The 21447-nt window shown below is 44.3% G+C and overlaps 1 protein-coding gene across 1 annotated transcript in view; it reads right to left on the bottom strand.

The window, feature by feature from the left end:
• LOC121679617 (proteoglycan 4) overlaps positions 1-21447 on the bottom strand; it is a 64022-nt gene that overhangs the window by 16267 nt on the left and 26308 nt on the right. The window contains exon 3 of the mRNA XM_042058516.1: positions 12076-12150. Within this exon, the coding sequence (XP_041914450.1) occupies positions 12076-12150 (75 nt within the window). The remainder of the gene's footprint in view (positions 1-12075; positions 12151-21447) is intronic.

The raw sequence follows: 21447 nt of genomic DNA, 5'->3' as shown, positions 1-21447 counted from the left end.
TAATTTTTTTTCTCATAGTATTTCCGCATTCTTTTTAATGTAGTATTGACCCAGGTCGCTGGCTGGCCAATCTTTCAGACGTTGGTCTGGTGTGGGACGCCCCCTGCCGCGCAGAGGGCACCGGCCGTGTGGCTGGAGGTGAACCCGGCAGGCAGTCCCAGGGCAAGGGCATCGCGGCCATTCACCTGAGCGCAGCAACAACGCTATTTATAAATCCAGCCTGGCCGACTGGCTGGCTGGGGGCAGCGACATCCCGAGTTGTTTCCACGCGGCAGCGGCGACGGCAGCAACAATGAGAAAACACTGACGTCTAAAAATGGCTTTGAGAGCCCTGCCCGGGAGATGCAGAAATGTAGCTAATGAAGTCGACTCCGCCGTGACATGCGCGCAGATTTAATACGACCTCTGCCGTAACAAATCGCATTTTAGCCGACACTTTCATCTTGAGTGGGTCGGCCGTACAGTGGGGCGCAGTACAGTAACGCCGCTTTACACGTGCCCTCCCTCGGGAGATGACCCCTTGAACCCCCCCATCCGCCTTGGCCAGCATCGTGCTCGACCCACTGAGCCACAGAGGCTCCAAATAGGTCAAATGAGCTGAAATTAGATTCCGCCACTCTTGAGAAGCTGCATCTGCTCCCCAATGCTGTTGGGATGACTCACCATTTTTTTTTTGCCTTAACTAATATCTGAGTATGTTAAGCACAGAACAGGATTACTGACATATGCAAAGACTGATGACGCCAATCAGTTCATAGGAAAGTCAAGGGAACAAAACTACAGAAAGCACACAGTGCCTTATCATCTGATTTGTCCAACCACCAAGAGAATTGGAAGAGTGGGTATAAGTCACATCTCATCTAGAGAGGTATGACAGCAACCTAATTTTAGCCCCCAGGAACAAGAAAAAACAGACAAGTCTCTCTCTCATACCTGTTTATTTTTCTCATTCTCTCTTCTCTCCCTCTCTCTTTTTCTCTCTCCCTTTGTATCATGCTGTCCATCGGACTGTGTTTACTGCTGCTAAAACTAATTGCCTTTAAGTGTCTCTTTGCCCTGACAAAATCAAATCGATCAGGGGAAGAATTGACTCCTGGGCACCTCATCCTCCCCTCTGCCATTTCCTGGTCAGGCTTCGCTCCGCTTCACCTTGTATTCCTCCACTGAGCCTCCTGCCCATCTCATCTCACAGAGCTCTGCCATCGATCCCCCCCCACACACACATCCCCACCCTCCCTTACTAAATCACTTCTTTTTCCTCAGCCCTGTCCGCCAAAAGCCGAGGCCAAGAACCTGCCTAAAACACAGACATTAAAAAAATAGAAAAGAGAGGGGGGAAAAATAGAAGACAAGCGTCCGCAAATCATATAAATTTACTGTAGGAGCCAGACTGCAACAGCAGCTTGACCAGTGGGTGAGTTTCCCAAGGAGGTAGTCCGACTGCTTCTACTCAGCAGAAACACGACCATGCCGTGACTGACACAAACCAGAATTTATCCACTTCTATGAGCAAAGAAAGGGTAGGATTTGGGGGTAAATCTGTGTTTATTTGTTTCAGAATTACTTCTGTTAGTCCTGTATCAAATGTCCTTTCTGCTGAACAAATACTTGCCTTGCAAACCCCAACTACATTGTTATCGCTCATAAAAGCTAAATACTAGCCCATCTAACATTGTGGCTAAATTCAAACCTACAATAACGTTCATTTTCAGCTGTTTTACAACAATTGCCTATAATGTAACAGACACATTTTGTGTTAGTTGTGTTACTTCCTTAAGAAATATTCTCAAAAATATTACATAGAAACCAAAGACTTAGTATTGTAAATTAGTGTCTTTGAGTAGTTTTTTGTCAGCCCCTGTGAGTAATGACTTTTAGGAACATAGAGGATGAAACATCCTTAGTAAGTAGTGTTATAAAAACGATCACCTTTAAACACACAAATACAACTACCTGCATTCTGGAGGATGTTTTCTTACTCTGTCACCAGCAGCAGGAAATAGTGCTGGGACATCTCTCGTAGATCTGAGCGTTTACCCAGGCCAAACCACATGGGTAAACCAAGGCGGGAAAACATGTTGTTCACAACACCCACGGGACATAGAATTTAACTGCTTTGACTCTTAGTGTGTAAAAATTAAACACTCAGAACATGCCGAAAGAGCCATTAACGCACTTCCCTCGCAATAAAACTACTAATCACTTGCTACCCTGGGCTGTCTCAATTAAGTTTCTGTAATTGGGTATACGAGCCAACTGACTATTTTCGAGAATAATGTCATGAGCAGCCAGTCATAAAAAGACTTATATATCATGACAATCCCACTCGTTTGTACCATTTTGTTTGTGACTGATGGCATATCGAAAGGTCTCCCTCTCCGCCGGTGATGATTGAAGATATGGTAACACACCGCAGTTAGCTCAGTGCCTGTGATATGAGCAAAATGATAATCCGTATCACTTTTAGCACCGACGCACTAAAAGGCTCAAAGAGCACAAAGAGGTGCTGACTCCGAGCACGGGGAGAATGATTAGTGGCTCTCGTTGCAGAGAGGAGAGGCAAAGAGCTTTGTCAGTCCTTCTGAAGCTTTTTCCACCCCATCTCTCATTCTCCCTCTCCCCTCTTCTCCCAAAGACACCTCAGAATGGCGAGTGTTATCGACGTCCATGCAGCCCTGTCTTGTTTCGCCTTTGTTATTCTACACACAGGTGATCATCATGAAGTGCCTTTTAAACGAGTAAAATTAGGACAGCATCCAAACAAAGTTAAACTTGGCAATTTACGGGCCTCTTTTAAGCAAACAGTTTTCAAGACAGCCAGTGAAATGCAGTCACTGGGCGGAGACGGCCTGATCAAAGGTGATCTATTTTTTTGTCGTTGTTTTTTTTTACCTTTGGTGTGTCTGGCTTATTGTCTGGGGTAATAAGAATTCACTATTTGGTATAAAATGACAGGCCCTTGTGTGGAGGGGCAAAAAAACCCAGCGCTAACCAACACTACCTGCTCAATCCCTGCACTCAGGAGCACCTAATTTTTATGACAGAGCAGGCCGGTGCACTTCCAGGGCCTCAGGCAGAACATTCGGCTCACTCGCTCTCTGGCGCGTTTCTTTTGCTGCAGAGCTCTGACGTTCTTAGAGGAAACAGGCAGCAAATACAAGTCACGGTCAGAACGAGAGCAAGCGTGATCACTTTCCGCGCTCTTTGCACACATTGCAAACTGCTTATCAGGGGATCCTCATTGCCCTTTAGCACTGGGTTTTAAATGAGAAAGCGTAGTACATCATGAGAGAACATTTCTGCAGCCATGCGGAATTATAATATTTAAAGCTCGAGATGATGCTTTTTCCCCCTTCCCTTCACTGTTCTTTGCCAGCCATATCTCAGTCTCCAAGGGGCACGCACAGATCAGAGCTTATCTCAAGACTGTGTGATGTTCTTTGGTGAAGTCATGGCAACGTCACAGTAATGGCAGACCACAGGCCTTTGCTGTGATTTTTTGTTCTTCTTGGAAAAGGGGGCCTACAAGCTACGGGTGACATTTTAATATTTGATAGAAAGGGAGCACCGTAGCCCAATTTATATAGCTCACATTTTAGGAGGATGAATGCCATACAAATTAGGCTCTATTTAATTTAGTTCTATGACATTCAATTCCCTCTTAATTGCAAAAAAAATCCATGATATGTTTCTCCCTCTATCTATCCTGATTCAGAATATTTCCATGAATATATGGATGTATCCTGTGCATACTGCTGCAAAGATGTAGCCCTCCAGCACATACAACCTAAAAGTAAAAGTTTTACCGATACTAGCCCTGTTAACTGTAAATACGCAGAAAATGGATTCTGTTAAAGACCGTAATTATTTTCAGGAATGCATAAGAGATTCAGAGGCCATCAATACTTAACCTTAATTAAGTCCGTCAGGTAAGACGTCCAGTAACTATTTTTAAAGTATAATAGATAAATGATTGAAATAATCCACAGCCAAAGTTCACCATTTCAACAAATCCACTGTTGCACCAAGTTCTGTAGCCCTTGCTTATGTGCATCATCCTTAACATATACAAAAGTGGACATATGCTGCATCAAAGTACATACGGAGAGTGCGGCCGTGTTTGCAGTGCGGCAAAGAGTTGAAATGACTCACAGTGTTCCTACCAAAGCCCATTATTTCCCAGTCTCACAGTGGTACACCGTAGTTCTTCAGCTGTCTGAGTCAGAGCCCAGTGTTATTTCCTCAGGGGTGAAGGTAAAGATACATAGCGTTGTTTCACTCTATCTCTCTCTCTCTCTCTCTCTCTCGCACTTCCTACTTTCACTCCCCACTTCTCTCCCTCTATCTCTTTTATTCCCTCTGTCTCTCTCTGGCTGAGTTACCGGCTGAGCTGGATGCCTGGCCCACTGGCCTTTAGTGCGTCAGCTATCCCACCTCCGGCAGCCCCCCGTAAAGTGCGCCCCGGCTCCCTCTGACAGGGCACTTAGAGAAAGGTCAGGCCCACGGATCCGACAAATCCCTCTCTAGAAAAACAGACAAGGAGACAAGCTGGAGCACATGTTTTAGGGGGTAAAACAAGAACAAAAAAAAGATAACCCACTTATCAACTTTTCAGCCTTGAGGTTTTGCATCTCTTTGACAATTTTGCTGCTTCTCTCCCTCTCCTTCGCTCCCTCTCTTTCTCTTGCCACCCATCTCTCCTTCTGCCTCGGTATTATCCCATCTCTGACTTTCACTATCTCTCTCTTACTCACTTTTTCTCTCCCTCACTCACTCACAGATACACACAACACAAACACAATGTTTGGGTGTTTCCACACTCACTCTTTGAAAACAAACTTGGAGGAAAGAAAGAAACTCTTCCATAAGTCATGCTCTCTCTCTCTCTCTCTACCTCTACCTCTCTCTCAGCCTGAGCCCTCGTACCTACCTCAGATGAGCCCTGAGAGCGGTACTTATGTGCAGGTTTTTTTTTCTTCTCGTGCCCTTACCTCTATTATTACTTTTTTAAATCTTTTAACAGCTGATGAATAATTGATGCGGATGAATATTTTAATGTTCTGCGCCGACAGGGAGAGCGTAAGCGATAGACAGAGGACATGTGGAGAGAGAGAAAGAGATGGAGAGCGAAGGAGAGGGATAGACTGACATTCTGACACATGGGAGATGGGTGTATTCTCTACGGTGCTAACCCCACGGCCACCCGATGGCCAGGCATCCTACAGACCTGCTTAGTCATCATTCAGCGGAGAGAAGGGAGACGGTATGAGCGTTGGCAGGAACGTGGGGACTTGGGCAGAAATCTCCCTGAGTATAACACCTTTTAGCTATCCGTCTTTTTTTCCCACACTCCTTCTACAGTGTCATTATGCACAGCTCGGCTGCGGTCTCCTTAAATGGCTTTCAAATGCTGTATCATAAACATATGAGTAACACATCTCCTCCCGAGTCCACAAGACAAGCTGCTGAATGCTGTGTGCCGGAGGGAGAGGGCAATCAGTGCTAAAGCATCGAGCTGGATCTGTGATTCCCCAAGCATTTATATTTGCTTGCATAATTAATATGGAGGGAGCAGCCTTCTGACCAAAGGGCGAGTGTAGAGGGCAATACCCCAAGGGCATTAAGGAAGATGTGGGTTTCCTTGCTAAATGACACATTTCGATTCAGGCTGTGAAGTGTGGCTATCTTAGAGAAGGGTGGGGGAGTGAGTGGAAAGCAGGAGAGAGAGAGAGAGAGAGAGACATCAGCCATCTGACCGTGAAGGAGGACAAGGTCAAAAACACTGCGGGCAATGCCAGTTGGCTTCCCTAGTGGCCCCTCTGCGGAGAGGGCTGGGAGATGCCGAGACTCCCTCACCGTCTCCACCGAATAATGATCTGATGAGGCGGCCTCTTACCGATGCCTCGTGGGAAACGAAGTTTTCTCCTGAGAGTGCCCTCCCATATAAATATGTCCTCTCCTTGACTGTTGTGTTCATTGATTAACATTTCTGCCTGTTTCACCACTGCCGGAGGGATTATTATGCAGGGAAGGCGGCGTGGATGCTGAACGGACGGCAGAACAATAACACCCTGTGCCGGGCTCGAAGCAATGAGACGAAACGAGAACAACTACAGACTCGCTCCTAATGCCAATGCTCCGAATGCTTTAGAGCTTCCGTGAGCTCTAAAGAAGTGTAAAGACTGGAGTAGAGGGCTGGGACTAAGGCTCGGGCCCAGGTAAGGAATGAGCTCGCAGGCCCCAGACAGGCTCAGGGCCGCGAGTTTGCGGTGGCCGAGGTTAATAGACTGGGCTTTATCATTTTATTATTCCACTGGCCTGAGCGCTGCCAAATCCGGAGGAGTCTCTCCGAACGGCCATTACTTAATTAAGAGGAACGACCATAAAGCACACAGAGCAGAGAGGAGCCGAACTGAGCCTCCACCCGCGCGCTTTCCTTCTTTTTCCGCTGGCTTCTCTTTCACCCTTGTCTGCTCCTTCGTGCCTCTTGCTCTCCGTCTTATCTTTCTTGCTTCCTTGTCCTCTCATTTTTTCGTCTCTGCCCTCTCTCTCTCTCTCTCTCTCTCTCTCTCTCTCCTCCTCTACCTCTCGTGCTCCGTCTGTTTTGCCCCACCATGTGCCAGCTTCACCTAAGCTTCAAAGAGCTGGAAACGGGTCTTCCTTTCCTCACCGCAAAGCTGCTGTCAGGCGTAGGGCTGGGGCGGAGGCGGCCCGACGCGCATGATGGCTCGTACTGTTGGCAGGACGTCGCCGCCGCGACTGGAAACAACGTTGCTCGGCGCACTGGCATTAATATTTACGCCGCTTTCCAAGAGGACAGGAGGACAAAATATCGCCCCTAATCTCGGCGCTTATCTCTCCTCCATATCGGCGTTCTATTTGCTGGCACCGCTGCTCTTCCTTGTTTGCTAGCACCACCCCACCCCTTCCTCCTTCTCCCCTACCCGTCCACCACCTCAAAGCCTAGGTTTACTTTTTGATTTTGTCCGCAGATGGAGATGCATTCGGTTTTTGGAAGGATTCCTGTCTTTGTCTCAATGCCCACAGCCCTCCACTCACCTGCTTTTTCTCGCTCACTCTCTCTCTCTCTCTCACTCTCTCTCTCTCTCTCTCTCTCTGTCTCCACTTCCCTCATTCTCGCTCTCTGCCTCTTCTTCTTCCTCTGATCTCAGCAGGTACCTGGCAGGCCTTACTTCCTCTGGCTTTTCTGCCTGCCTTTCGCACTCCCCCATATATATTTTTTTTTTTTCATACACGTTTTTGACATTTACAACCGCAAGATGAGGATTTCCATTCGGCAGTAATCCCTGGTGCCTGGCTGCTTTATTCAGCTTACTGTAAACTGTCAAATCTTTTTTTTTTGTTTGCTGTTACTGTACTTGCTAATTGATTGGTTTCGTTGCAAATATATCTGATACACTCTGGTTTGAGTATCCTGAGTATCCTTTTACCTACCCATTGTCTATACAGTATGTGTGTGTGTTTATATAGGTGTGCTAGGTATTTGTAGATGTGTTGGTGTGGGTGTAGGGCTCCAAGTATCTGTGTGAGTAGGTGTGTTCATTGGTGGGTGTGTGTGTGTTTGCGCGCGCATAAGCATGCTCTTATTTCCTCTCCTCTGGGAACATTATTCGCACCTTCCAGTTGAAGGCAGTGGATGAATATCTCAAGTGACATGCACTGTTGATATTGATTTAATTTTTCTCCGAACAAGGGGAAGCTCTTACATAAGGGAGACAGTGCCGCTGGCTCATTGAGGCATTGCCTCACAAACGTCCACCTGGATATGCTGCGCTGCAGTGACTGCTGAATCACTGAGCCTGCACACACACACACACACACACACACACAGTCACAAACTCTCTCTCTCACACAGTTACAGCAATCTACGGTGACTGCAGGAAATGGCCCACTTCCTTTCAGTAAAAATCTTTTATGGCATGACACACTCTTCTGCTATGAGGGTCCCTTAATCAGTCAGGGACATTGTCCTCTCTCAAGGGGCTGAGCTGTAAGGACCCCTCTCCAATGTACACACTGACCTCGCTGAGGTCAGGGCTATATTTGCAAACACTGCGGCAAACAATGATGGGTGAGCATGTTGTCATGTCTTGTGGTTTGTGAAATCTCAAGGCATCGCAGGGCTGAGGGGGTCGATACTCCACCACTTCAGCTCCTAGTGCAGTGGCCGTCCAGTGCGAATGCGCCCCCCAATTTCTGGGGCGGTACACTCAAGCACAGTGTTTCCCACAGAATTCAATTATATTTGTGGTGGTAGGTTTGCAGAATTAACTCGAATGCAACCGTTTTTAACAAATTAGTGCAGCGCGGTTATGATACTAAACAGATTTAAGCACAATTTAGTACAACCAGGAAAATCATTGTGTGGTGGTCAATGTTGATATTGTGGTGGGCCGCCACAAATAAGTCAATGTATGGGAAACACTGAAGCATCTCGATGTGCCAGATTCCATCACTACCGCCACAGTGTCTTCTAGCTGCAGACAGCTCTTTTAGAGCAAACTGTCCAGACAAGACATGTCTGACTAACAGCTAATGGACCGTCGCCAGTGCTTAGGAGGAATAGAAGGACCTTTTTGTTTTATTTTTTACACTGTGTCTGAGGAAAGTGCCTCAGCACGCCAGATATATCATATCTAACAGAGCCTTTCAGCTATGGGCTTACAGTGCGACAAGCATGCATTTTATCAGCAGCTTCTTCAGCTATCTCAGTGCTGAACCTGTGGCCTTCGTATCATTAGTACCATGCTCTCTCCACTGAACTACAGGAGTCTACACTGCTGCCTCTAAACTCTAAACAACAAGTCTGTGATGCTGGAAAGATTTAGTATACTGGGGAAAGTGTTTCCAGCTGACAATCCTCTGTTTTAAGCGTATTGTGGAGTAATTCATTGTGACTTTTAGGTTTTGTCTCTCCTTACTTCTATCTCTCTCTCTTGTTGATGTTTTTGTTTTTCACAGTCTACCATGTGAAACGACTTTCTGCAATAACCTGCAACTTTTGATTGCAGCCTTTGGCAACATGCCTGTGTAAATATGATAATAAGTCAAGAAAATAGGCTAGCAGGCGAGGGGGAAAAAAGCCTCAATTCTCCAATAAAAAAAGACTTTTGGAATCAACACAAACAAATGTGTGGAGAAAAGTAAAGTGTTCCTCATATCCATCAGGACCAGCAGGCAATCACCTGCCACAGATGTGCTGGCGTGACACATCTGCTTGGCGCAAATGGACCCAGTCTAGCACTGAGCCTGACACGCTCTCAACAAAGATGAACTTTTGCTACCTCTCAGACACTACGCCAACTCAACGCCACTGAACGCTTGTGGGGCAGAATTCCAGGATTGGAACAACAGTTGGGAACACAGCGGAAGCTGGGGAAACAGCTAGCTACATTCCCAGCGCTAATTTGGAGATTGACTGGCAATAGAGGCTAGATTCACAGTAAATGTTCAGGTTCATGTATTGTAGTTTTCTAAAAAACTTAAGAATATCGTTAGAGGAATGTCCCCCCCCCCCCCCCCCCCCAGTTGATCCAAGTGTTATAATCAGAGGTTGTAAAGTCGTCAGGCCTCATTTATGTTTTTATGAGCAAGTGAGATCACTTTATGCTTCTGATGGCCAGGCACAAAGCCCTTCTCAAAAGTCTGAGGGTGAGTGTGGAGAAGAAGACAAGCATGGCCTCAGAGAACAGCAGGTGTCCTCGGCCAGTTGGCTCGTGTCAGGAAGGCGAATGCTTGAGTGCTCTTTTCTCTCCTCTCTTTCGCATTCTCTCTCAAGATAAAAGCATTTGATGAACTGTCCGTGTCTTGATTTGACACATTCCCACCGATCAGCTTTGGTCTTACTTTCCCGGGTTCCACTTTCTGTTTCAGATGACTCTACCTTTTTTCCCCAAACTCGCTCACTAATTTATTGTATTGGTGAAAGAGCCTGCTCACTGCAATGAGCTGTGAAAGCTTTGAAAAGATATTCATTTTGCTTGCTACAATTCTGTGCATTACTCATCCCACTGTGTCCAAAGCATTGCAAAATATCATGTGTATATAATCATGGAATAAGTGTATCATCATTTTATACTTTGCCATCACATGAGTTTGAATCTGTTTGTGTTGGTAATCAGGGTTATAAATGAACTTTTTTGATCACCAGCCAATGTGGCAGGTAACTTTCTAAAGTTACTAGTCAATCAGAATTTCTACTAGCCAATTTTTTTCCGGTGAAAATAAGAGAAATTATGAGTGCCACTGAATGTATTTGATCATTTTATAGAGGATCTATCTATCTATCTATCTATCTATCTAATGTATATCCTCATGCCCTGCTTCATTCCTCTTCTCGCCCCCAGAAGTCTGTCCCAACCACCGCCGCATTTAGTTTAATCTTAACTTTTTACTGGGGCTGTCAAACGATTAAAAACGATTAATTTATTAATCTCATATTTTGAAATGAATTAATCTAGATTAATCCTGATTAAAAATAACAATTTCCTCCCTAAAGACTAAAGCTTCTTAATCACAAAATTAATGAGTAACCACAAAGGTAAAAGTAAAACACTTTTATATTATTTAAATGACAATAATGACACTGTAATTTTGTTTTAATGTATGCATTTCTTAAGAAATATTACTCATTTGATGCTGTTTAACTCATTTGATGCTGTTTTGTAAATGGTGCACTGTCACTTTAAACCCATTGTGTTCACACATTCTCATAATGATCTTTTTTTTACCAGCTCCATGCAAATATTGCCTATGGCTAGTCCACAAACTAACATTGTGTAGCATGTAGCACAATATTAACAATGATAAGCATGATGTTAAGTTGGTATCAACAGCTTTCATTCCTTTGGAAATAGAAGCATGATGCTAGCTACACATGTCCTGTTTGCAATTAAAAGTGAATTATGAGCTTGGTAGTCGGCCACCTAGTTAGCTGAGTGGATGCATTTCAATCAGCATATCATGTGCTTCATGTAAACAAATTATTGAAGACTTCTAGACTCACCAGTTCCATTACGCAAAGGCAAAGACAACTCTTTATATTCTTGTCTATTATCCAAATCACAGAGTACAGCCTATGTCAAAGTGCCCTGGCTCTGGACTGTTTAACTGGTCAGTATGGGAACCGGATTAATTGGCTCCTCTACTCTAACCTCGTCTTTGTTGCTTTCAGTATTTTGTTTTATAAGTTTCTTATATTAAAAAGGGGATTAGGAAATTATCATCAACAATGACAAGCCAGCTGGAACCTGCCACTCATTTTCCCTCTCGTGCGTGCTCAGACGGGTTCTCAATTAAATAAGGTATCATATGTTCAAGTTGGATCTTAATGGAGAGGACCCGAAAAGTATCATCTTTATGTAACATGCTGTTGGTGCATGTTGACATTGTAAACTTTCTCTAAGAGTGAAAAACAGTTTGCAATAAAGCTACTATTTATTAGCTAAATGTTGGTACCTCCTCTGTCTCTTGGTGCTACACACAGTGCAAAATCGCACTGTCAAAATCGAGTTAATTTTGACAGCACTACTTTTTACTTTACTTTACTAGCTAACTCCCTCCTCTTTCAGTCTCCCTGCTCTGGCTCCATTCATTCTTCTTCTTCCTTATGTTTTCTGGTTTCCATGGTCTCTAGCACTGGTTTCACCATACATAAGGGTTTCACTGTAAACTGCGCACAGCCAATGGCGTATAAAAAGTCATCACGTAGCATTACGGCACAGTGTTCATGGGAAATGTAGGAAGTACTGCCACGGGGATAAATGACCGAGAACAGAGCCTTATGCATCATGCATGTAATGCCTCACGCATCACCGGCCAAACTGGCTAGTAAGTTTTTATTAATACCCGGCAAAATTTATTTTAACCGGGTGTTAATTTAGAACCCTGTTGGTAATGTTAGGTTTGCGCCTGCAAATCATCTAAATCTGGGCTCATGTATTGAAGGCGCTCAGTACCTATTTCCTCACTGTTTACTTGGGGCATAATAATGTTGTGACATACATATACATGAGTCTAAGCTGGGCCCGCAGTCTGCTATAACAGGGGTCTTACCTGTAGATGATACAAGCGCAGTCTCGGCACGTGCCACAGTTCTCAATGTCCTGCCCCGTACGGTACGAGTGCCTCCTGCAACAAAAAAGTCACATTGACCTCATCAGCACAAGCCTGTGAAAACATCTCCCCACCTAGTCGATGACATGACTAATGATGAGAGAACACCTCTAATCCAAATTTTTGAAAACAGCTATTCAGCTGTGCCACTCACAATGTGCAGGCTCATCTGTCTCAAAAGTAACCAACACCGTTTTGGGTACATAAAATCATCTAAAATTACTGTCACTAAAGTAACAGGACGAGAAATTACTTACAGCGCTACATTTTTTTCTCTAATGGCCTGATTCTTGTGAATGATCTCTGTGCTCCACTAACAGTTACATAAGTGTGAGTCACTTGGTCTTTGGGGGATTTAGTATTATTTATGTATGTGTGGGTATGTAGGACCCCTCTCAGCATGCTCTCATTAGTGCATCAGGCCAGGGTTTTTCCTAAGGTTGGGGGGTGGGGGGGTTGTGTTTGTGAATTTGTGTGTTTGTTGGGAGTGGGGGTTGTTGCAGAGTGGAGCCTTGATCAGACAGCATTCACACGCTTCCACACATTCAACAAGATAAAAAAAAAACGACGACAACAGCAACACAATACCTGCTATCAGCGCATCCTAGTTTAGAAGCCCAGTACAATGGAATCCTAATTACGCGCCACTAAGGTTCTTCAAACCCCCTTCTCGTTTCTGTTTGCCGGGATGGATTAAAAAGTGCTGTTATTTTTATTTCTCTGTTTTAAAGATCTCCTCAGGCAGATGGAGAATGTGCAAAGGGGATTAATGACTTGGCTGATGAGCATCACTCGTGACAAGACCGTGTGTGTGTGTGTGTGTGTGTGTGTGTGTGTGTGTGTGTGTGTGTGTGTGTGTGCGTTTGTGCTGGGGTTTACTCTTAAAGATGACGTTAATTTTCATTCCACACTTAATCCCCACCTCTGCAGCTCTTTGAACTGAAAAGTGCGGGGGAGAGGTCTGTCATTAGCCCCTCATTAACACCAAGGTGATTGCAGAATCAACAGCGCATCACTCCCGCAAATTAGCATCTTATTATTTATTATCATTTCTTTTTTCCCTATAAAAGCTACACAAATAGAGTTAACAAAATTGATAGACTGTAACACTTTGGTTATTATATTGACACAATTTATGGCACCCGCTGAAAGCGCTTTCATTCAAGTTACCTGGAAAGTGGAGGCTTTTTTCAGCAATTACTGCAGTGCCTCATTATTATTTCCTTTGTAAATTGTTCAGGTAATTTCCAGTTCAAGGTAGGGAGCATTGGTCTAATGAGGAGCATGTTTTGCACATCCTGGGCTTTTGTGTGCGTGTTTCATTGCTGGATAAAGGGTTGGGAAAGGTCATCTATTTGTCTTTTTGTCCCTCCCATCCGTTCCCTCGCAACAGCCATGCACCTACATTGCAAATGCAAACACACATGCATGCACGTCACATCCACACAGACATTGCTCATTTCTAACATGGAAACAGTCTCATTATAGGCCCTTCAGGCTCTCACCTCAATTCCCTCTCTGGGAGACAAGCGAGTCATTCATCATTACCTCAGCATCCCCTGGGCCCCCACACTCTTCCCTGCTACCTCGGTGTGTTTGTGTGTGTGTGCTCTTTTCAGCATGTGCAAATGAGAATGTCCAATCTGTGTGTGTGTGTGTGTGTGTGTGTGTGTGTGTGCATGGGAGTTTTTTATTGTATGTGTAAAGGAAAGCATGCATGCATAAGCATTTGTGTTTGCAGTTGTGTGTGTGAAAAAAGTGTATGTGTGAACCATTGTACCTAGTATTTAACAGAAATCATGCAGGCATTGCAAACAAGGCTTGCAGAGTCTCTCTCTCTCTCTCTCTCTCTCTCTCTCTCTCTCTCTCTCTCTCTCTCTCTCTCTCTCTCTCCCTCCCTCCCTCCTCCCTCTGTGAAAATCGATACTTTTGACAATTTAATCCCCCAGCAGCGATGCAAGCACAGGGCTGAAAATCTGCATTTCAAATGGGCCTCTCTGAGTTTAAACATATAGGCAAACAAACCGCAAGGGGCTCTCTGCCTCTGCCACCCTCCCCTATCACCGCCTGTCTCCTCACTCGCTCCAGGTGGGCAGACACAGATGTCCTGTTTAAATAAGCAGCCGGGCGCGCGCGCCAATGCAAACAGCCTGATCCGGCCACTCTGATTAGGGCGGCAGTCACCCGGTCACTGCCCGAGATGGTGACTGGGAATGGAGCTGTCAGTGCAGGGAAGGGGCCGGGAGAGCTGCTATTGACTCCTGCCGACCGCTCACTATTGAACTGTATCGATGCGAGACGCAAGAAGTAGTGCGCGAATGAAGAAAACACAAACAAGACAGGTAACGAGATAAATAAAGTGAAATTTTAATTAGCTAATGTTATCGGCTATCAATTAACACGGCACAAAAATAAGATAAGCCTGCAAATAAATATAGTGTTTAGTCTGTTTAATAGCTATAAATAATTTGAATGTTCATTAATTAGATTCTATGTAATCACTATGGCATCCTTGACAAAGTCGTTTTTGCAGAGGACGCTCACAACCACAAGCATCCACTGATATTAAGACGAGCAGCAGTAGTCTTATTACACTCCAAATCCCCTTGTCAGTATTGCTAAGATATGAGGCTTCATCAGGCTGTATTGTTCAGTGGAGGGTGAGCGGAGATGATGAGAGGGAACCACAGGGGGTTGAGGGGAAAACACTCGACACCGCATTAGGAGGGTGAGTCTATCGAAAAGCGCCCGTCTCTGCTTGTGTGTGTGTGTGTGTGTGGTAGAAATACACAAAGCCTGGGCTTAGGCCTTGGTTCCTGCAGACCATGAAGTACTTTCAAGAAGTGCCCACTTTTTAAATGTAGCAAATAAAGGCTGAGCTTAGTTTCCTGCATCTTGTTCACTTGAGCGTCTGAATGTTTATGACTGTGTGTGTGCGGGCTTTTGCCCATTGGGGATACTGGGATGCATTGTCCTGATGTAACCCAAAGCCTTCCAATAACTCTATCAGAGATAGTCAGCTACTTATAACAGGCAGAGTTCTATATTCCTCCCACTTCCTCTAACACACCAGGAAAGGGGAGCTCATATGCAAGTGGTGTAAATACTGCTGGGGGGGGGTTGTTTCTGGGATTAGCAGGTGGTGTGTATGGGTATAAAAGGGCCACTATACCTCAATCAGTGTATATGCTTGTGAGTGTCGATGTGTGTGTGTGGTGGTTGTAGTGGGTGACAGCATCCTCTGTGTCTGCTTCTCTTTTGGTACACACACACACATCCATCAGCATTCTAGTGTGAGACATGCTGCAATGGCCGCTGTTACCGCCGCACTGTTGCCATGGCGCATAGAAAACACACGCGACAGCCAGGGGAAAAAGTGAAAGACAAACAGTGACGGGAAACTCCGCGTGTCCTCTGGATCCTGTCTGACTCAGCAACTCTCCGTGCATGTACTGTAGAACAAGGCAGCCACTCACGAGCCTCCATTACTCGCCACTCACTCACTCCCTCTCTTTTGCATTGTTTGTGCTGAGCATCAATTATTTGTGGAGAGGCTCAAACCTCTAAAAAAAAACCTAAACTCTCTATATCAAACGTCTCCCTTTGGTCCAGTGTACCTCACTGCGCCCGTGAGATGCAGCAATTATAAAGCTCTTGATTAGCTAAATCAGTTGTGCTAAGCAAAAGCGAGACCTGGGAGAGGCCTAATATGGGCAGTGTTGTGGGTCGCCATAAGGGAGAATGAAAAGCACAGGTCTAGTGCTCTCGTGAGGAAAGATAAAAATAATTTTTAAAAAGCAAAGTACACAAAAAAAAGCAATTAGCAAGAACAGTTCAGGCAGTGCATTGAATATTCCTTGGCATATATCATCCATAGGAGGCCATTACAGGTCCATTTCCCATTAGGTCATCTTTTGGCACTAGACTTTAGGACCCACTCACACAGCGAAAAGAAAAGCTGATCCAAAACCCATTTGTGCTGTAAACCCATCATGTAAAAAGCACAGACGTGCGCAGGGAACATCAGAGATCAGATCAGCACTGTGTCAGGCACTTTGAAATGCAAACACAGGCCTTGCTCCCTCGCCTTTTTACCCAAGGAAAACCATCAATTCTTAACCAATTACACAACCCAGGCCCTGCATCAGATCACATCTTTATTTACTCACCACTGTTGAGATTGAGACGCGTGGTAATTGTTGCGCGCCCTCTCCCACGTCTTTTGAGTTGTTGCCGACATTAACGAGTCACTTAGAGGTAAATAAATCTCTCTTGTCCCCTAACTCCCCCCGGGTGTCAAGGTGTTCCTGTAATTGACTTCGGCTCCATGCACCTTTCTTGGCGTCCCAGAATACCCTCCAATTACTCTGTTTGACAGGCGCAAGATAAACACCATTCACACCTCGAGCAAACAAAGCTGGGTGGGAAATGAATCGGAGTGGAATCAACCCCAAGCCCCAACAACCACCACCATCCCCACCCCACCCCACTCCACTTCCCCGAAAAAAGAAAAAGAAAATGCGGATCAATGGTGCACCTGCTTTCCGGAACTGATTAGAGCTGCGATCTGGCTTTGTGGACCAAGCTCTCTGCCGGCTATAACTATTCTCCCAAGAGAGAGCGAAGTGAGTTTCCGGGGCCAAAGCCTATACGGAATGGATCTGTGGGAGTCAGGGACTGTTGTTAGTGGCAGGGGCTTTACTCCCCGAGGGATTATCGGTGTTGGCTTCTGTGTTCTGTACACAGCCTGAACCATGTCCAAAAAGAAAACAATCCCCCAAAAAGAGTACTTCGGCAGTCGCCGTATCTTATGTGACAAAGCATTAAAAAGAACAAAACAATCTTGTCTTAGTGTACTCGCTTGTTAAAACCCCGCTAAGTACTTATGAGATTGAAAAATGACTAGTCCTTTTTGGCAAACGGGGTGACATTGTAATTGGTGTGTGGGTCGGCCGGGTTACAATGGGAGGTAAATATAGCAGCGGCGTGACAGAGTGGTGACAGGACAGATTGGGAGCAGCAGGCCTCCTCGTTTGCTCCTGTCTCCCTCTTTCTTTCTCTCTCCCTCTTTCTCTCTCTCTCTCTCTCTCTGTCTCTCTCTCTCTCTGTCTCTCTCTCTGTAGCACGTAAATAAGAGTGAGGGCCGAAGAGGCGCTGGCATGATGTAACCGTCCACCGGCACTGGTCAGCCGTATGAAAGCGGTCTCGGACACTCACATTCCTCTGTTCCCTCTCTCTCTTTCTCTCCCTTTCCCTCTGTGTATACTGTGTGTCCCACTCATGTCTTTCTCCCACTCCCGCCTTGTGGATGCATCACTCCGTGTGTAGATATATCCTGCTCTGCAAGAGTTCCAAAGGAAGGGAACCACTTGCTGTGTGCATCATAAACCACAAGGCAAAGCAGACATTCAAGACATCTCTTAACAAGAAGTGTGTAGAAACAGCTAGATGATCAATAATTCATAACATTGTACCCCATTACTGCTTGTGTGAGTTTTAGAAATGTTAATGGTGTTTTTGTGAGCAGAACCAAGTGTAAGAGAATGCACAAAAACTGACAAGAGAAATGATTAAGGGTGGTGTATTTGAAGCTACAGCCTGAGTTTGCAAGTATTTACTGTAAGTGGCTATAATGTGAGAGAAAACTGAAAACACATTGCTGAGCATGAGCAAGTCTACAGATGTAGATGAGAGAAATGTGAAAGATTGTTTCACTTTCTTCTTCTGTCTCTCACTCAAAAATATCTCTTCTCCTTGCCTCTCTATCCAATTCTGTTAGCCACTCCAACTCACACACAAACATTCACACAACCTCCATACTGCCACACACCATATGTGGTGTAGTTTCAGTGTGTAATGGAATATTTAAAATTACAAAAAATAATTCACAAGACAAAGCACCTTCGAGTCTACTTGAGGTATAGAATAACAATATGTCACACCTCTCACTCCTCTTTCTCTCTCTCTCTCTCTCTCTCTCGTTCCATCTCTCTTCCCTCTCTCTGGGTTCCTCGCCAGTTCTGCTCCGAAACCCCACCCCCACCCACCTCATCCACCTTCTGTCGCTCGGAAGAGTTATCATGCGTTTGGCAGAGGGACAGGGAGCCATCAACAAACAGCACTCCCCTTCTGCTCTTGCCGCACTTGTTTGTCCGTTGGCCTGTCTGCCTCGTCGTCCAATTACATTTATTTATTTATTTATTTATTTATTTATTTCTCTGAGTCTTTTGAGTCCCCTTGCAAATTGAACGGGATGAACGATGAGTCATCTATCTTTCACAGGGTTTCTTGAAAGGAAGGGGTCATTGAAAACTGTCACACACACAAAGACTAGGATGCTGTGTTTCAGTGAGCAAAGGGAAAAAAAAATACACTCAGGGAAATTCCCAAGCTACTTTTAGTCACAGAACATATCGGGAGAACCATGCCAGAGAAGCATCCCTCTGAATCTCTCCTATATGGAGATTCGGATTCTAAAAATATTGTACCATCTGGCTGCGCACCTTAATGTAAATTGCATGAGAAAATGTCTTTGTGTTATATTATTCTGTCTTAAATTTCTCCAGAAAACGGCGCGCTGAACGCTTTCAACTAAAAACGACCCAGTTAGCTGACTAATAAGAACGCTTATATTAAGTATTCATGTATTCATCAGTGGAAAGTAGTTGTGTTGGATTGCCTCACCTCTCTCTTCTGGGTCAGGCGACTTGGAAAGTTTGTTCTGTTGGATGGGTGGAGAGATGGGGCTATTGTGCTCATTACTGCCAGAGACGTTTGAGAGAGCAGTGCAGCCAAAAAAAAAAAAGTCCTGTGAAAGAGAACTTGTGTAGGAGGAGAGAGTAGAGAGAGGGGGGGTGGGGGTGCACACAGAGAGCTCTTCCTGAGCTGCAGGTGCAGGCTTTTAAATGTCTAAAGTGAATTCAGAGCAGCCGACTGGCTGAGGTTTGGAGCTGAAACGGGCAGCTGAGTCACGCTATGGGCCAAAGGGCTGATGCCACGGCTCCACATTCATCTACCAGTTTCTCCCTACACACACACACACACACACACACTCGGTTTCCCCATGCACAGACACACACACTGTTTTAGAAGCATTCTGTAGATGCAGAGACACACAGAGGTGCTGATCCAATACACACCTACATACATTCCCTCATTTACACACGCAGATTCTTATAAACGCAGTGTACATAAACACATCTCAAATGGTTACGCCGTACACTTGTCCCATACTTGTCTCTTCTTAGTTATACTAGGAGCTCAACATATAGCAAAATGCATGGTTTGTGTCATAACACATATTTTGAGTCACAAATTGGACCATTTTTCACATCATAAAAATTCAACGACTTGAATTAAAGTGCAGTATGACGCATGATGATACCTTCTTCCTTTGAAAAATAGCTTTGCTGAAGCCAAAATGCTCCCATACAACTCAAATGATACAGGAAGCTTTTCAAGTTCTTCTATTCTACTACTCAGTAGCATCAAGCTTGAATAGTTTCAAAATTTCCAAAATTGAATAGTTTGGTTCCAAAATGCTATATCCTCCATTTTAGGGAATTTTCATAAATCATTTTTTTTTGTTGTTGTTCTCCAAGTAGGTTTAGTGGAAATGTAATTGAGTTATTGTTATTAGATTTATCTTTACTCAATCAAAACGATGGAACTGCAATTCTATTGATACTACCTGAAATACACAATAAAATAAGATGACTTATTAATGTTTTCCAAAATGGAGATATAACATTTTGGAACCAAACTCTTCTATTATAGTTGCACATTGACTTTACGCAGAGGCTACACAAGTGGCTTACACCATTGTGAGCATTTATACAAGTGCATCAGTGTGTCTGCTTAACTTTGCAATTTTTACGGGGGCGCTGTGGCGCAGCAGGCTACAGCGCCTGTACCATATATGGGTTCGAGTGCCCACAGAGACCCAGGTTCGAATCCGACCTGTGGTCATTTCCCAATCCCACCCCATCTCACTCTCCACTGTCCTGTCCAAAAAAATATACTGCAATTTACCAAAACAAGGGTTGCGGAACAAATTCCTTGAACAGAGGAACAAACAGTGTACAATCTGATGATTATTAAATACATATGAGGTGATTTGCAAGGTGTCTGCCAGCGGTGTTTGGATAGTAATTAGCACAAACAAAATAGTTACCAGTTACTTCTTTATGTTGTAATGAGATTACTTTATTCGCTTCTCCATCTGAAAAGTTACTTAGATAGTGGATATTTAGATTCTTAGATATTACATTACTTTTGAGTTGGTCTCTGATCCAGTAACTGTAATGTAGCTATACTGACATTTGAACTATAATGCATTACTTTTCTTAATTACATAGAAAAGTAATGGAATTACTTTGTAACTCATTACCCCCAACACTGCCTGCCAGCCAATGCAGTACCTAATATAGATTCAATGCAGAAATAGACATTGGTCTTCACTGTTAGCTGCTTTTAACATGCCCCATTCATGTGAACATAATCAACTGCTTTATCAAAGTCAAAGTCAAAGTCAATGTCTGCTTTATTGTCAATTTCTTCACATGTCAAGACATACAAAGAGATTGAAATTGCGTTTCCTACTATCCCACGGTGGAGACAAGACATATTTTACCAATTAGGTCCACAGACAAACATAACATTCATGTAAACAATATAAAAAGTAAAAATAAGAAGGCACATACAATGAAGAAATAAGAGCAGCAAAATTTGGTAGAAATTGTGCAATTGTGCATACAGTAGACAGTCAATATAATAGTGCAAAAGTCAGGCCAATAAATGGCTGAGGTAGTTTTGTTTGACCTAAGTATGCAAGTGGCATTTATCTGTATCTTCCACTGCAACTGCATCAAAGCTTAAGGAATTATTACCTTGAAATGTAACATCGGCAGTATAAAACTGTATTTCACACATTTATGTTAAACATTGATTAATCCATAGTTCACATGCCTGCCATACCATGGGGGCGGATCCTTACGCATCACTGATCAGTTACGGTTCGTTACATCACTAATTCATTCACAGAAACACATGTAAGCCAGATACATACATGAGTCTTACATAGGGAGTATATGGGTGTGGGAATGCAGCGTAACTTTCCACCTGATACTACAGGAGGCTTTTGTGTTTAGTTGACCTGGCATGGTGAGGTACAATGACAAAGTGTCGTGTGTGTGTCCCTGTGTTCCCTCTATGTTTATCCTTCCACACCTGACCTGCCTGTGGGCCAAAAAGCCACACACCTCCACTGTTTGTTCTCTCTCTCTCTCTCTATTTCTCTTTGTTTTTCAGTGT

Source organism: Alosa sapidissima, chromosome 13, assembly GCF_018492685.1.
Source record: "Alosa sapidissima isolate fAloSap1 chromosome 13, fAloSap1.pri, whole genome shotgun sequence".
NCBI classification, from domain to species: Eukaryota; Metazoa; Chordata; class Actinopteri; order Clupeiformes; family Clupeidae; genus Alosa; species Alosa sapidissima.
Note: the sequence above shows the minus strand (reverse complement) of the source record. Positions and strands in the feature narration are given on the sequence as shown.